This window comes from Carassius gibelio, chromosome A2 (genome assembly GCF_023724105.1).
Source record: "Carassius gibelio isolate Cgi1373 ecotype wild population from Czech Republic chromosome A2, carGib1.2-hapl.c, whole genome shotgun sequence".
Taxonomy (NCBI): Eukaryota; Metazoa; Chordata; class Actinopteri; order Cypriniformes; family Cyprinidae; genus Carassius; species Carassius gibelio.
Window position 1 is genome coordinate 25592266 of NC_068372.1, and position 17715 is coordinate 25609980.

Consider the following 17715-nt stretch of genomic DNA (forward strand, 5'->3'; position numbering starts at 1 on the left):
TCTTATTCATCCCCACCACATCTTCACAAACACAGCAGAGGTCATTCACGTACTTTAACACTGGAAATCCTCACAATCTGGGTTTGATTCAGGGAGTCACAATGCAATTACAAACAATACATTTCTCAATAGTTGAGTTTTCATAATTAACTCTGCTATTTTCTTGTTAATCTCTGAGAAGCTGCTTTGACAATCTGTATTGTATAAAGCCATAGAGTTGCACGTATTTTGAAATGTAACAAAAGACCTAGTGATTCTCTTTGCTGTAAATGCAGACTGTACAATAGATGGAAATGTGCAATATGAATTTGAAAAGTTGTGTTCTCAGAATACTTCAATTTAAAAGCGACATGAATCACTGATGGAAATTCGTGCTAAAACTATTCAGGTTGATGCAAATTTTCATCTGGATTTGAGAAACGTTACGCATACTTGAATAAAAGAGAATCACGATTATGCACAACCACATGCTCTGACAAAAATACAACCCCTCTGATAATACCACACATGCTTTTTCCATAAACAACATTATTTAAAATTAAATTATACATTTAAAATCCATTTTTACCCCCCGTTTGCAGATTCCCTTGAGAAAGCGTTGCAATGTGTGGATCTTTTTCCCAGCCCTAATGCACAATAATGCTTATCTTTGGAAACAATTTCAAGTGATCTCTCCTCTTTAATAGGACCCTTGACATTTTCAAGCAAACTGAACTAAAATATCTCACACAACATGATAATCACTGATGCCCCCCCCCCCCCCCCCCATTTAAATATAGAGAAAAGAAGCACAGGTCTTTTTCATGTAATTTTACATCATTACATCTATCATGCAAAAGTTTGAGGTCAATAAGTTTTTTTTTTATGTTTTTGAAAAAAGTCTCTTATGCTCATTAATGCAGTATTTATTTGAACAGAAATACATTAAAACAATAATATTGTGAAATATTATATCAATTTAAAATAACTGATTTCTATTTTAATATCTTTTCAAATGTAATTTATTTCTGTGATGCAAAGCTCAATTTTCAGCATCAGTACTCCAGTCTTCAGTGTCACATGATCCTTCAGAAATCATTCTAATATGATGATTTATTCTATATAGTTCATATAATGTGTGAAGTGTATTTGTAATGGTAATGGGCTGGCAAGTTACTACAATGTCATTTTCCATCTACAGTGAAGCCCCAAGAGCCGCTGACCTCTCTGTTTGAAAGGAAACACGTGAATAATCAAAAGCAAGATTTCAGCGAAGAGTCCATCATAAGCTTCAGTGACTTTGCCTGAACGACATCCATCACTCCCACCCACAGCACAATCTCTGTCTCTTTCTCAAACAATACTCCATCAAAACAAGACAAGTTAACAGTCACCCTGACGCTCGCACGCTTCAGGAGAAGAAGAAAAAAAACGGGGGCAATAGTTGAGAGCAGAGAGGATGAAGGAGGACGAACAGAGTGAGTGCTGAGTGACACGACAAGAAGCCCTGAGAGTGACAGAGAGAAAAGAGAAACAGATAGAAGCAAAGAGAGGGAAAGTGAAAGAGAGAAAAAACAGAAAAGGTAGAAAGCTCTAAAGCTCTTTCAGGGGTCTTTTCAGCTAAATAGAACTGTTTAATAATATCAATTACGGAAGCACTCATATTAAAATAATTACTGGCTAGAATTAATGCATCAAAAATATCACATTAAAACTAAAATCAATCATTTTCAACGATATAGCTTTATTTATTAGATATTTATATTGAGATCCTTTAATTGAATTATTTAATTACTATTACCATTTTTTAAAGAATAATTTTAGACATAGACGATGGCAAAGAAAACTTAAATGTAAAATTAGAGGAAATTGTGTTGATGCACTTCAAATAAAACCATTAAAAGGCAGAATGTATATGCCTGGTTAAACACACTGGTAAATCAGGCCTTTTTTAAAGGTTTTATAAGTGTTTTTGGTGAGGACCCAAGCTATTTGATGTGAAGTTCAGTGTATTTAATCGGTGTTTTCTGAACTTAAGAATACACAAAGAAATCATACTCCCTTTTTGAAAATAGCGTTCCAGATTTGGTTCATACAGAATAACTGATGTTCTATTGATGGTGATTTGCTTCCAAATCATTTCTCATTTCTCATTGCTGTTTTTCTCTGCAGAAATTGACTTCGGCGAGCATCTCACATTTTTTGCATCTTTTGCAATGCATTAAATAGAAAATTAGTTTGGATAATAAAATGTTAATAAAAAAGCGGAATGAACAATTATTCAATATGTGGCACCTTCTCGTTCCAAGCCGTTAGCTAGCTATAATGCTAGAGCCAGTGTTAGTACTCATGGCAGAGAGAAGAGGGGTTTGGTCTTGAGCCATATTCGTCTTTTAAGTTAATCATATAATGACGCTGATATGGTGTCTTTATTTGAATTTCATGTTGGTGAAATTATTATGTAATGCTGGGTATAAAAATTGCTAATCTCCAAATGTAGCTCCATCCAAACTGTTATGGCAAAATGTTGAAGATTAGTACAAATGCAATCGATTTATTTTGTGAAAATAGTTTATTCAGGATATAAAGGCATGCGCTCCTTTGAATTCCATACGAATAGAACAGGCTCTGGCCCCCCGTTGGGATCTCACAGTGTTACACATTTCTGAACAGAGATTGAAGTCCCCCCCCAGGGGAGGGTCTCTGCTTGATGCATTCGTGTTGATGATGCAAATATACTATGGTTTAAATTAGTACAATGTGGAAAAAGACCCGCGAGGAGGGGACAGAATCGAACTTGCAGCATGTAAAGTGGCAGAATTCGGCATCCCTTATCAGTCAGGCTCTGCAAATGACCAGATTGATAAAGGGGGAAGATGCATTTCCAGGTTGAAATGATTCACTGCTGATGACATGGTTCTGCTTGTTCCAGCAGGCTACAGATGGCTGGACCTCCCTGTAGCAAAAACTGAGCTGCATCAATAAGATCTCATTCATTCTTCTAAGCGAGATTGTTTTCAAAATTGGCTGAAAATGCAGTTTTTGGCATCAACCTAATTCAGTTATAAGCTTTCAATGAACCAGCAAATTTACGCTGATATTAATAGTTTTCCATGTAATATAAAATGTTTTGCCTTCATTAACAACGTTCCTGCACCATTAACTATGTTCATAATGACAGTGCAATTCAACAGAGTTGTAGCTAATAAAAAGACGCAGATCCATCAAAAATTAATAGACAAATGAAAGACAGACAGAGGAGAATCAAAGATCCAAAAAGAAAGACAGGACAATACTAAAAGAAAAAGGAGGAAAAGAAAGAAAAAGAGAGAAGGTTAGAGAGAGAGATGACAATACCTTCAGCATTCACCCCGGGTTCTTCTCAGGAGGATGAATGGATGGGTGGATGGATGAGTGGATGGATGGATGGATGGATGGATGAGGACCACATGAGTGGAAGCACGAAATGTGAAGCAAGAAAAGGAACAAAGAGAAATGATGAAAAAACCTGCGTGAGCATGCATGTGTGCACTGTACACCTGAATGCACTCACTGAACACTACCAAAAAAACCTTGGAAGAGTATTAAAGAGGATTTCACGTAGAGAAATAATAAAATAACTGAAGTGAATGTTTGGAGGGAAGGTGAGGTGTCAGATTGTGTGGCTGGATAATCAGAGGCTTTGCCGTGAGATGTGGCTGGTTAAATCCTGCATTACAGTCAAAGCCGACAGCAGATGCTGCTCAACATGCTTCTGTGATACTGCACTGGAGATCTCAATATACATCTCTATCTTTCTCACACGCACAAACACAACCTGTTAGATCATGAAGTGACACATTCAAGCTGTTCCACCCACACACCAGGGATGGGCATTCCGGTCGTTTTGCCTAAACAGGTACGTCAAAGATGAATCAAGCACGTTCTCAAGAGAGGAGGTGAGGGGTGTCTACACATCTGTCTGTTTTTTTTTTTTTTTTTTTTTTTGCATGTTTACAACATGAACATGACATGCATTAGGAGACACAGGTCCAATAATGGAATTGTCATCATTTATTTAACCTCAGGTGCAATTCCAAACCTTTATGACTTTCTTCTGTGGAACAATAAAGGGTACATTTTTGAAGAATATCATTTATATGAATGAGGTCTGCAAGGAGTTAAAGAACGGAGCTTGAGAATCAAATCAGTCCAATTCAAGAACTAATCATTAAGAACAGTTTTTTGAACTAAATCAAATGAAAATATCCAACTAAAAAGAAGAATTATCGATTCATACTGTAAATCGAACAATGTTGTCTCTCATGAGGAAAAGCTGCATTGTATTCTCAATGAATAATGATTAAAATAATGAATCACATGGCTTCAGAAGACAGATATACTTCTCTGTTACTTTCATGGTGTTTTTGTCATTAATGGAGCTTCACAGCCACAGTTCTCATTCACATTTATTATATTCACCTTTTCTGTTCCATGAAAGAAAGAAATCATACAGGTTTGGATCAACATGAGTAAATAATGACTTTTTCATTTTTCTGTGAACCATTCCTTTAACCAGACAGACTCTAAATGTATGTTGACCATGTAATATATCGATTGCAAAAAAAAAAAAAAAAAAGGTATTGCCAAACAATATTCACTTCCATTTAAAAGTTTAGATTTAGGAAAATGTTTTTTGAAAGAAGTCTTACAAAGGCTGCATTTATTTGATCAAGGAAAAACAGTAATATTCTGAAAAAGTATTAACATTTTAAATAACTTTTTTCATTTGAATTAGTGCTGCCAAATGATTAATCGCATTCAAAATAAAAGTTTTAGTGTGCATAATATATATTTGTGTATATTTATTATGTATATATATATTAATACACATACATACAGTATATATTTGAAAATGTATTTACAGTATTGTTCAAAATAATAGCAGTACAATGTGACTAACCAGAATAATCAAGGTTTTTAGTATATTTTTTATTGCTACGTGGCAAACAAGTTACCAGTAGGTTCAGTAGATTGTCAGAAAACAAACAAGACCCAGCATTCATGATATGCACGCTCTTAAGGCTGTGCAATTGGGCAATTAGTTGAAAGGGGTGTGTTCAAAAAAATAGCAGTGTCTACCTTTGACTGTACAAACTCAAAACTATTTTGTACAAACATTTTTTTTTTCTGGGATTTAGCAATCCTGTGAATCACTAAACTAATATTTAGTTGTATGACCACAGTTTTTTAAAACTGCTTGACATCTGTGTGGCATGGAGTCAACCAACTTGTGGCACCTCTCAGCTGTTATTCCACTCCATGATTCTTTAACAACATTCCACAATTCATTCACATTTCTTGGTTTTGCTTCAGAAACAGCATTTTTGATATCACCCCACAAGTTCTCAATTGGAATAAGGTCTGGAGATTGGGCTGGCCACTCCATAACATTAATTTTGTTGGTTTGGAACCAAGACTTTGCCCGTTTACTAGTGTGTTTTGGGTCATTGTCTTGTTGAAACAACCATTTCAAGGGCATGTCCTCTTCAGCATAGGGCAACATGACCTCTTCAAGTATTTTAACATATGCAAACTGATCCATGATCCCTGGTATGCGATAAATAGGCCCAACACCATAGTAGGAGAAACATGCCCATATCATGATGCTTGCACCTCCATGCTTCACTGTCTTCACTGTGTACTGTGGCTTGAATTCAGAGTTTGGGGGTCGTCTCACAAACTGCCTGTGGCCCTTGGACCCAAAAAGAACAATTTTACTCTCATCAGTCCACAAAATGTTCCTCCATTTCTCTTTAGGCCAGTTGATGTGTTCTTTGGCAAATTGTAACCTCTTCTGCACATGCCTTTTTTTTAACAGAGGGACTTTGCGGGGGATTCTTGAAAATAGATTAGCTTCACACAGACGTCTTCTAACGGTCACAGTACTTACAGGTAACTCCAGACTGTCTTTGATCATCCTGGAGGTGATCATTGGCTGAGCCTTTGCCATTCTGGTTATTCTTCTATCCATTTTGATGGTTGTCTTCCGTTTTCTTCCACGTCTCTCTGGTTTTGCTCTCCATTTTAAGGCATTGGAGATCATTTTAGCTGAACAGCCTATCATTTTTTGCACCTCTTTATAGGTTTTCCCCTCTCTAATCAACTTTTTAATCAAATTACGCTGTTCTTCTGAACAATGTCTTGAACGACCCGTTTTCCTCAGCTTTCAAATGCATGTTCAACAAGTGTTGGCTTCATCCTTAAATAGGGGCTGATTCACACCTGTTTCTTCACAAAATTGATGACCTCAGTGATTGAATGCTACACTGCTATTTTTTTGAACACACCCCTTTCAACTAATTCAACTAATTGCCCAATTGCACAGCCTTAAGAGCGTGCATATCATGAATGCTGGGTCTCATTTGTTTTCTGAGAATCTACTGAACCTACTGGTAACTTGTTTGCCACGTAGCAATAAAAAAATATACGAAAAACCTTGATTATTCTGGTTAGTCACATTGTACTGCTATTATTTTGAACAATACTGTACATGCCTATATTTATATTCATATAATTTATATTATAAATAAATATATTTAATATATAAACATGTTTTTCTGATATATATATACAAACGTGTGTGGATTTACATATACATAATAAATATACACAGCACACATACATATATTATGGAATTAATCACGACTAATAATTTGACAGCAGTAATTTTAATATATTAAAGTAGAAAAAAATAATGATATTATGAATAAGATATTAATAGAATTTATTCCTGTAGGGCAACGCTGAATTTTCAAACATGCTAAATTTGTGATTAAGAAGCATTTCTTCTTATTATTCTCAGTGTTGAAAATAGATGCTTAATATTTTTCTGGAATCCATGATACTTTTGGAGGATTGTTTTGATGAGGACACAATGTTAAAGTCTTTACTGTCACTGTCAATTCATTGTATACTTGCTGAATAAAAGTATTAGTTTCTATAAATGTACTGACATCAAAAGTTTCAACTGTAGTTTTGTTAAATTAACAGTAGCTTTAATATATTAAATATTGTTATTTTAAATACATAATGAAAAAATAAATAGATACCTAAAAAAAAAAACAGGAATAAAAACCTTTTATCTGATCTGTGCACGGCTGTTACTGGATTTTGTTCAGTGTGAAATGTTTTGAAGTTTAAAAGTCAAGGCAATTATTGTGTTGTCATGGTTAATCATTGCAGTCTCTTCTCAGAGCACTCGGGTAACCATGCCCATCCTTATCTCACACACACACACACACACACACCAACCTGTAACTATGATCAGTAGCACAAAAGTGGCATGTTAAACCATTGTTAGGTTTGTGTATGTGCACGATGGATTACCTGTAAAGGTGTGCACTCCATTCAGCCGAGGAACAGATGATGGAGTGGCAGGGGAGGAGGAGGGGAGTGAGGGAGGGGTGCGGGCAGGAACTGAGGAGGGTAGAAGAGTGAGATCAGGGAAGAGAGCGTTGGAAAGAGAAGTGGTGAGAACTTCAGGAGAAGGAGGGAGAGTGGAAGGAGCAGAAGTAAAAGGAGGGAGAGTCGAGGAAAAGGTAAGAGTGGATGTGGGGAAGGTAGAGGAAGATGATGTAGCTGAGAATGGCAGAAGAGTTTTGTCTTGGGTAGATGTTGAAACTGACGTTTCAGGAGAAAATGTGGAAAAAGCAGAGGATGGAGGAAGAGTGGAGGTGAGAATAAAGAGGTCTGAATCTTCCTGGTCTTGGAAGATGAAGGAAATGAAGAAAAAAAAAACAACAACAGAAAATGACAGATGGAGAGATGGATGATGGATGGGAGGGAAAATGGAAGAGGAAATAAAGAGAATGTCATGTAAAAAGAGAAACAAAAAGAAAGGAAAGTAAAATTCAGAAAACGGAGACGTGAACGTAAACATAAATCAGCAGAAGTAATAAACAATGATGAAAACACCTTTTCTCTCTATTCCTCGCTCGTCCCCGTTTGCCTCTCGTTAATTACCTTGTACCAGAAGGGTGTGCGTTACGTCCCCAGTTCCGATCCCGTTATCGGCCTGGCACTCATAAACTCCATTATCCGACTTGTTGAGGGACTCGAAGCGCAGGAACGCATCATCCACCTTTGCCATCGGGGGGAGCTCTCCGTCTTTCCTCCGCCACACAAACGCAGTCGGTCTGAAAGAGGGAGAGAGAGGGATTATATTTCAAAACAGACCACATAAACAACGTTTTGAAATTTCAAACCAAAAGCAAAGCCAGAAAGAGTCGTTTAATTGAGCAGATTGAAGGGTTTTGCAATTTGGCACACTATCAAAAGAGTTGAGGAGCACAGAGGGATGCACTGGAAAGTGTCCCGACCACAGTGGAGCTCTGTCACATGTCAAGTGAAACGAACAAGACTTGATCATATAGGAAAAAAAAACTTGAGAGCTGGGACACACCAGGGCACACACCTGACCTGGAGGGTCTTACGAATAAAAACAATAAAGTCAATGTCCAAAAACAGCTGCTATCATTTAACACAATCAGGATTGAAAGTCCATTTCTGGGTGGAATACTACAAGTGTTGTGGGATCTGGGACAGGGCCAATGATTGTGTTCAAACAGATTTCCTAAACACTCTTCCTGTTTTCCATTGGATAACCAAACCCCTAGCCCCACCCCAACACCCTGCTATTGGTTGAGCCAATGTTACTGTGCTGGTCTGGTACTCGAAATGAACAGAGAAATGTTTTGATAGCGTCACAGTGTTCACACATCCTGAGGACGTCTACCTACTGCTGGGATAAAAGAAGGTATTTTAGCATCAAAAAATTACACACTTCACCATTAAAATCCTCTCAGTATGCCAAAGTAACTGTGTATTTTCTCTGTGTGCTCATACCGTGTCCAAATCAGTGTGCCTGTGTGTGTTACAAGGATTTAGCGAGCTACAGTGAGGACGCAGGCGTATCATTATTTGAGCGTGAATAATCCAAATAATATTTTTTTTTTTACAATGCTAATAGAGCAGTGTAGTTATGACTGAACTAATATCTCAGTCTACTTTTAATACAGTAAGACACCAAAACAAGTAAGGAGATGTTATACGAGATGTAGCGTTTCACATATAAAAACTGGCTAATAGTAACACAAAGCATTACACTTTAATTCATTACAATTTTAAATAACTGTATTTCATTTAAATATTTAAAATGTAATTTAAATGTAATTTAATCCTTTGATGGCCAAAGCTGAGTTTCCTATTTATTATTAATACTGAAAACAGTTGTGCTGATTAATATTTCTGTGGATAGTTTAATTAATAGAAAGCATTTATTTGAAAATCTTTTGTTATAATTTGAAAATCCTTTGTTATACTTTAAAAATGTATTTACTTTCACTTTTGATACATTTTTTTCTTTTTGAATAAAAGCATTGAATTCTTTAAAATAAAAATAAAATACAATCTTACTGACCCCAAATGTTTTATAGATAATAATTCAGGTGCAGCAAAAAGATATTACGAAACCTGTAAATGCTGCCTCTGATACCACAGGTATCTTCGTCACATACAGCCCCTATTTGTGCTTCCATTCCAGTAAGGAAGAGATGGAGCGTAAAAGCAAATAAGAACATGTGACAGAGAGACACTATGGGTTGTCTAAATGGGGTTGAATTGATGTCGGTGTGGTATTAATGGATGTCAGGGGCTGTATAATGAGCTGTAATACGATCCTGCACCAGTAGAGGGTGATATTCAATTACATTAACTTCTATTTACAGGGATACAAATGTATGTGATATAACCAGGCTTAAATAGCTCCAAATGTAATAAATATATCTGAAATAATGATATTTCATCCTTAAGCTCCAGAATCTCCAGATCATAGAGGATATGCTTTTAAAACAAACCTACGCAAGGTTTCTCATGTAACATCAAAATAAATATCACGGTAATACTGTCAAACCAAACCCTGCATGTGTGTGTGTGTGTGTGTGTGTGTGTTAAAGAGAGAAAGGAGATCAATAGGCTGACCATTTTCAGCTTTATACATAAAACATGAATGCCAAAGATGGAAATGAGAAAGAGAGAGAGAGAGAGAGAGAGAGAGAGAGAGAGACTTACTCTGGATTTCCATTCCCCAAACACTGCAGGAAAAACTTCTCTCCTTCTCTGGGCAGGTCACTCTCAGGCTGAATTGACACGCTTGGAGAAACTGAGAGACACACAGACACACGTTTTGTTTCTGTTATCTCCATGTTTATGTATTATACAGTAGGGGTAGGGGTATGACCGAAATCCTATATCATAGTATGACTAATAATATAATCACAGAAACAGTGCTGGAAATTCAAGTTTATAAATAGATTTTATGTGTGTGTGTGTGTGTGTGTGTGTGTGTGTGTATATACACACACGTATACACACACACACACACGCACACACACTCATACACACACACACACACACACACATTGGTATTGGTGTTTGGTGTACAAACTGTATTTTCTATTGCCCCTACACCAACCCTACACCCAAACATACCCCTCACAGAAATCTTTGTTTTGCAAGCTAATCTTTGTCTTTGTTTTTCAAGCCTTTTGAATTACAGGGACACAGGTAGTTTCCACATTAACCAGCTTTTTATTATAAAAACTATGTCATACCCATGTCATCACCACATGCACACACACAAACACACACGCTCACCAGCCACTTTTCACCTATTTAACTGCTCGTCAACGCAAACATCTACTCGGCCCATCACATGGTCACACAGCAGCAATTCAATGTATGTTGACATGGACAAGATGATCTGCTAAAGCTCAAACTGAACATCAGAATTGGGAAGAGAGATGTTTTAAGTGATATTAAACGTGGCATAGCTGTTGGTGCCAGATGGGCTGGTCTAAGTATTTCAGAAACTGCTGATCTACTGGGATTTTCAGGCACAACTATCTCTAGGGCTTATAGAGAATGGTCTGAAAAAGATAAAATAGCCATTGAGTGGTGGCTCTGTGGGCGAAAATGCCTTATTGATGCCAGAGGTCAGAGGAGAACGGCCAAAATGGTTGAACTGATAGAAAGGCAACAGAAACTCAAATATCCACTTGTTACAAGGTATGCAGAAGAGCATCTCTGAATGCACAACATTTTGAACCTTGAGGCCAATGGGCTACAGCAACAGTAGACCACACCGGGCACCAATCCTGTCAGATAATAACAGAAAACTGAGGCTACAATTCACACAGGCTCACCAAAACTGAACAAAAGAAGATTGGAAAAAGGTTGACTGGTGTGATTCAAACAAGAAGATGGTGCAAGCAACACCAAGGTCAAGGGTTTGATTTCCGGGAAGTGCATGAACTGATCAAACGTATGCTTTGAATTTTATGTCAATATCAACAGCTAGGATTGCATGATTTAAAGTAAAACAGCTGTGATAGTGTGAACGCACGTCGGTTGAATTCTATATTAAGGGGGGATGCTGTGATATTGTATTCCAGCTTCAAGCAGCCTACAGTTACCCAGTATTTACAACATATGCATTAAACATAAAATGCTCCCACCAAAAACAAGTTGTCTATGCCGGAAACAACCATTTGATATGTATAAACAGTATAGCACAACCACTACTGGTTGACATTTCTAAAAGCAGACAGTGTTACACTGTCATACCTCTACAAAACAGCTGCATGAAATAAGCTTTTTGGCATTTGCATGTGTCTTACACAAGACGCTGAGGGGCTGCTCTGTCCTCTTGTCTCCATTGGCAATGGACGGGTGATCCACGGCACAGGCGATCAGAGCGTTGTTATCATGCTTAGTGACAGTGAGGGTGAGCTCACTGGTTACTGTGTAGGTCGGTTCGTCAGGGTTAGACTCCACTACATCAGGACGCCCTACACACACACCAACACTGTAATTATTGAACATCTACTGTTTGAGTTAAAAGCAGATTTCTGTCCTGACTGCATGTGTATTTTCACCTTGTATCTCCTCTTGATCGCGGAACCAGTGTAGTTTAGCAGGAGGTTTGCTGCCTGAACTCGTGCAGGTGAGAGTAACCTCGCTGCCCTCCTGAACAGCATCTTCAAAACCTGTTATCACAGGTTTACCTGGAACACCTGTGAGAATAAAGAGAAGTAAAATGAAATTCATGATATTTTCAGGTGCAATTTGAGGGAAATAGGGGCGTCGCTGGCTAGATCAAATCTAAATGAAATAAAAACAGTTCTTTTCCCTAAGTAGCAACTCACAATCAACAACTAGCTACTTGCTAATAGGCCTGCACGGAATTTGCACCAAATGAAATCTGCTCATAACCTTCTGCAGATTTAAAACGCCCATCATTCGCACCCCCTGCCACTTGCATGTTGTTTTATATAATAATTTGGCAAATTGTATGTTTTTAGCTGCCAAAAAGAGTACAGTACTTTCAACTCTGTTTAACACATTTTACCATATTTAAATCAATTATGCAGATTTCCCCCCAAAACCAGTACAGAAAGTATGCAGGTTCCGCGTAGGCCCGGTCACATCAAACATGCTTACCAGGAGCAGCTGGTGCTTTCCAAAAGAGGTGAAGTAGAGATGTCAGTTATCAATGACAAAATTTGTATCTGGATATTTTTTGATTTGGTTATGCAACATGGGACCTAAATTCAGTTGCTAGCAAATATCAAACTTTTATATATATATAGAGACAGACACAGACACACACACTCATGAACCTAGTCGGTTTGATTCAGGCTGACAATTTTTTCACTATATGATCTCACTGAACCTGCCAGTTCTTGCGGTTATTGAACTGACTCACTTCCTGACCTCCAAATTCCAAATTCTGATATTTCTTTCAAACCGAACAGGCTGACTCACTGACAGACAGATAGACTGACTTACTGATGTAAATCTACTATTTTTAAAATAGATAGACAGACACACTAATACATAGACTGATTGACAGATCTATTCTAAACTTCATATTTGAATTCTATTTCTAATTAATATTCATTTTATATTTACATATTTTACATCAGCAACTAACTATGTCTGTCCTCTTGCTGTGTTTGATTGAATGAAAGTGATGTTTTAATTTGCTAATGGTATCAGCTGCATCACCATTATAATGATTAAATGTTTGTGGCTAAAACCACTTTGAGAGCTCTCATAAACATCTAATAGAAAAAGCCTTGCTTTTAGATGGGACAAATATATTAATTGAAAGGCCATTAAACAAACTGATTTTTTTTTCTCATGCTAAATGCACCCATGAGAGTCTCATAGACTCTTAGTGAAATACAAGAAGAGGAATGATGGCCATGTTAAATATAGGGTTAATTCAGGATGACTGTGCCATTTTCCCCCAGTCAGCTTAATAGCAAAAAGTCTCCCAATTTACCCAAATTCACTCTATATCAATAGCAATTTCTACTGATACCTACTACCCTGACTTAAAATGCACACTCACACATACATACCGAGTACAGTAACTGTGGCTCGTGCAGTCCGTACAGGCATGGTGAAAATTGAACAGGTGTACTCTCCATCATCTGACAGCTGAACTTCCGAGATGGTGATTATCAGCTCTGTGGCTGTGGACTTTACCAACTGGATACGGTTATCTCTCAGTGCTAAAAAAAAAAAAAAGACAGAGTGGATAAGGGGATCACATACACCACATGGATGTCATATACAACAATTTTAACATTTTATCCCCTGAAGTTCACAGATAACATTAGTCAATGTGTCTGATACCAAAACCACTGTGATTTAGATTTACTTTCCACCATCTCTCTAACTCTTTTTGCTGTAACACACTTGTTTTTTTGTTGTTTTTTTGCATTTTGAAAAACAAAAAAAGAAAACCAACATGCGATCTTATGTGTACAAACCTGAACCACACTAAGTTCATATGAGCTAGTAGTCTAAAAGGTCAGTTTTCAAAGGAGTTCATTATTTGTAACGGACGTGTATGTAACATGCCACAGAGTGTGCAATATCGTCTGGTCTGAACACATTCAGTTTTGCTTACTCTTTCCTCATCTAGCGAACCATGTGATGTTCACTATGTCATGAATAGTGAACGAGTCAGCAGTTTTAGACTGAGTATACTGTATGCATGAATGCATAAAATGCCTCTGTTCTCTCACAGATCTTGTGAGTTCAGCACCACAGTAAGATGACAGACATGAGTAAAGGCACATTTTTCAGTTTTCAGCTTTCTACTGACAGCTACTCTCCGTTGTTGTATGAGAAAGTCTCTTGGCAGTGTGCGGATTCTGACATTATTACTATAGCAACCCATGTAGATACACTCGACACTGACTACACAGAATCCACCAGACAAAATGACAGTCTTTGGATTATATTTGTGTGCAACCAAGCCTTGGAAACTCTATATGTAAAAGCCCTCTGTTCAGATTGGTCAAAACTGTTGTTGATCAGAGCAAGCCAAGTGAGTGAATACTGAATTAACATTGATATGTAAATGTCTGTGGCCTTATGATAATATGCCTTATGTGACCAGTCTGGTATGGGAACTGCTCAGTTGCTGACCGCAAGGCACTGCAGAGGGTGGTGAAAACTGGCCAACACATCACCACTTCCTGCTATTGAGTACATCCAGAGAAAATGCTGACTACATTGAGCTCGCAGCATTCTTAAGGACTCCTCTTACCCGGACCATAGACTGTTTAACCTCCTGCCCTCCGGGAGGTGCTTCAGGAGCCTCCGGACAAGGACCAGCAGATTCAGGAACAGCTTTTTCCCTACAGCTGTCTCCTTACTGAACTCTGCCCTCTGAAACCTGATTTATTTATTTATTTACAAACAAGCAAATAACAGTAAACTTGTTATTACTTGCACTACTGTCTGTTCATCAAGAAACACTGAGTAATCCATTTGCACACTGAAATATTTTCTATGCACTTCACTGTCCATTGCACTAGTGTAAATGTTGTTCATATTTTTATAGTTTCTCCCTATAGTATACATACACTTTTCCAAAATCCATCTGTATAGTCTGTTCATAGTACACCTATCTGTATATCATGCTGATAGTATTTAAAATCCGTAAATTATGTCCATAATACTGCCTTATTTGTATATTTATTGTACATTTGTAACATATTGTAGATCTTGATTCTGTACTTACCGCTAATTGCACTTCTGGTTAGATGCTAACTGCATTTCGTTGCCTTGTACCTTACATGTGCAATGACAATAAAGTTAAATCAAATCTAATCTAATCTAATCTAATAATGTGCTCACGGTTGAGAAGTCATAATCATGATTGTTTTTGAATGACGTCTTTAGACGTACTAAAAAAGTTAAAGTATGTCTCTATAGTATGTATATAAATCCCAATTTCCATTAAAGAATAAACTAACATTTAAAAAGTAAAGCAAGTCTATAAGCTTAAAGGTCATCTATATGCTAATATACTCCTAAATGTCACCTCTAACAGATTCACAAATTTAAAGCCTTTCTTTTGTTTCTTCATATGTTATGATAATATTGTTATGATAATATTTAATAATATTTTGATTTACCTTTCATTTTCATCTATTTTCAGTTTTCATTTTAATTTTAGTTTAAGTTTTATTAATTAAAAGTTTTTGTTTCGTAGCTATAAAAATATTTATATTCAGTTCTACTTTTATATATACTTATATACCTATTCAAGTTTACGGTTTTCATCTAACATTCATATTTTACTTTGTTTCAGCCTTGTTTTAAATAATTAAGTTTCAGTTTAGTTAACAATATACATATATATAAATATACAACATAAATACAGATTTTTTTTTTGTCCAATCAAGTGCCCTGTAGATTGAGCCTCTCCCCCTACCACTGACTTGTCTGACCAAACAGACCGGAAGTGATCAGGAAAAAAGTTTGGAATGTTATTATTTTTGCTAATGGTGCAGAAATGACACACTTCACCCTTGTACAAAAGGATTACACAGATTCACAGTAAATGTGTATGTGTGCGCACTTCATGCATTATCAGTAAGTGAAGGGCACTTAATTTGTCTTCATCAGCTGCTGTTCCTCTGTCCTCCGTCCTGCTCTTTCATGCACACACTCCTCCTTTGTCATTCCCCCCTTTATCTCTCTTTGCCCATCCACCCATCCATCGTTCCTCCACACTAATCTGTTCATCTCTTCTCACTAGTGCGTATGTGTGCGTCTTCTGTTCTCCTTTTACTGTGCTCTCTCTTTTCTACACTGCGAAAAATAATTTTCTTAAACAGTAGTTTTGATTTGTTTTCAAGATATCTCAGCATCCTTTAAACAAGATACATTTAAGTAGGAAGCAAAATTGTGTAAGTTAATGAGATTTGTGAGTTTGTTTCTTCCCCTAAATTGTTTTAGTGGGATTTATACTTAAGGAAAACACTTCATTAGAAACTCTTATCTTGCACAGTTGTATTCATCCAAATGAAAACGTAATTTCAAAAGGTAAATTTATATATAGTTTTATGGGTGTTTATATGTGAGACTGGCTGTATTTCTCTCCTCTTTCTTTTAACACTCCCTCCTTCGTTCTTGTTCAATAGGCCGCTTTTATTTCAGATTTTCCATGGTGCTCTCTTGTCGCCTTCTTTTGTTTTCCTCTTTAATCAGGTCGCCCTTCTGTTCTCTCTCTGTCTTATACTCTCCACAGTTATCACAGAGCCACCTGTTTGGTTTTAGGGTGTTATTAATGTTTTAGGAATGTGTCTCATGTGCTGTCTTTGTGTGTGGTATTGACGGATTGAAAGCGCTGTAGAATTTTTTGAGGAATGGTCCAGCAAAAATCAATTTCCTGTTCAGACCAAAATGGTAAGTAATTGCAATCATGTACCACAGTCTTAAAAGCGATTGAGTAAAAGAGAGGTGATGAAATGTCCGTTTGTTAAAATCAATGTGCATTGCCGCTTTGCTTTCAACCAGTTTTATCTGTAATTTGACACCTACTGCTGGAAAAAGATATTCTACTGAATAATTAAATGTAAAAATACTCAAATGATTTAAAATGTAATGTAGATGGAAAGATATTCCACAAATAAATACTTTTTGGTGCTTTTTTAAATATTTGTAGCTAGCCCATCTTCAGTTCTCATTCATTTTAATTACATGGAAAAAACAGACATTGTGCAATAGAAGAAAGAAATGGATGCAATGTTTGGAAAAACATGAGGAAGAATAAATGATGACGGAATCATCCTTTATCTTAAAAAAAAGGCGAAACTCACCTCTCTTTTCTCCAAAGTACAGGGTCTGTTGAGCAGTGTTGGACCACTGGAGAGACGAGTTATCGTTTTCCTTCACACTGCAGGTCAGGGTCACCACCCCGCCCACTGACACCGTCTCATCTTGGGTCACTGGCTGGAAGGGGTCATCATCTGGGCAACAGAACAGAGATAAATGAGAAGATATTAGAGTTGAGAAGACAAGATGACATCATGAAATGAGCTATAGTTAGAGACAGATAGAGGAGGAGACAGGGAGAAAATGAGAGCGAGACTTAGGTGAAAATTAGATGCTTCATCCCCATCATCAGGATCTTTGAGAGCAGAGCTGTGTATTTCTTGAAGAAAAATATAAAAATGGCATCGTTAACATTGCCTGCACCTCATGCCGAGAGAGTCGCCAGAGATGGAAACCAAAGAGAGGAAAGAAACTGAACAGGAATGATAATTAAAACGTTGACTGACATCTCCAAGATTCTAAAGAAATATAGCAGATCATAATAGAAAATAT

At 37.0% G+C, this 17715-nt stretch overlaps 1 protein-coding gene across 5 annotated transcripts in view; it reads right to left on the reverse strand.

The window, feature by feature from the left end:
• The window catches only part of LOC127934875 (cell adhesion molecule 3-like), a 58648-nt gene that overhangs the window by 5357 nt on the left and 35576 nt on the right, over positions 1-17715 (reverse strand). Inside the window, exons 3-11 of one of the 5 annotated variants that reach the window (XM_052532408.1) lie at positions 17208-17357; positions 13446-13598; positions 12520-12534; positions 11955-12092; positions 11697-11867; positions 10090-10180; positions 7984-8156; positions 7348-7725; positions 3337-3357 (exon numbers count right to left, since the gene is read on the reverse strand). In XM_052532408.1, coding sequence (XP_052388368.1) covers positions 3337-3357; positions 7348-7725; positions 7984-8156; positions 10090-10180; positions 11697-11867; positions 11955-12092; positions 12520-12534; positions 13446-13598; positions 17208-17357 — 1290 coding nt within the window. The remainder of the gene's footprint in view (positions 1-3336; positions 3358-7347; positions 7726-7983; positions 8157-10089; positions 10181-11696; positions 11868-11954; positions 12093-12519; positions 12535-13445; positions 13599-17207; positions 17358-17715) is intronic. The other 4 variants (XM_052532425.1, XM_052532418.1, XM_052532432.1 and 1 more) reach the window with 4 other exon arrangements.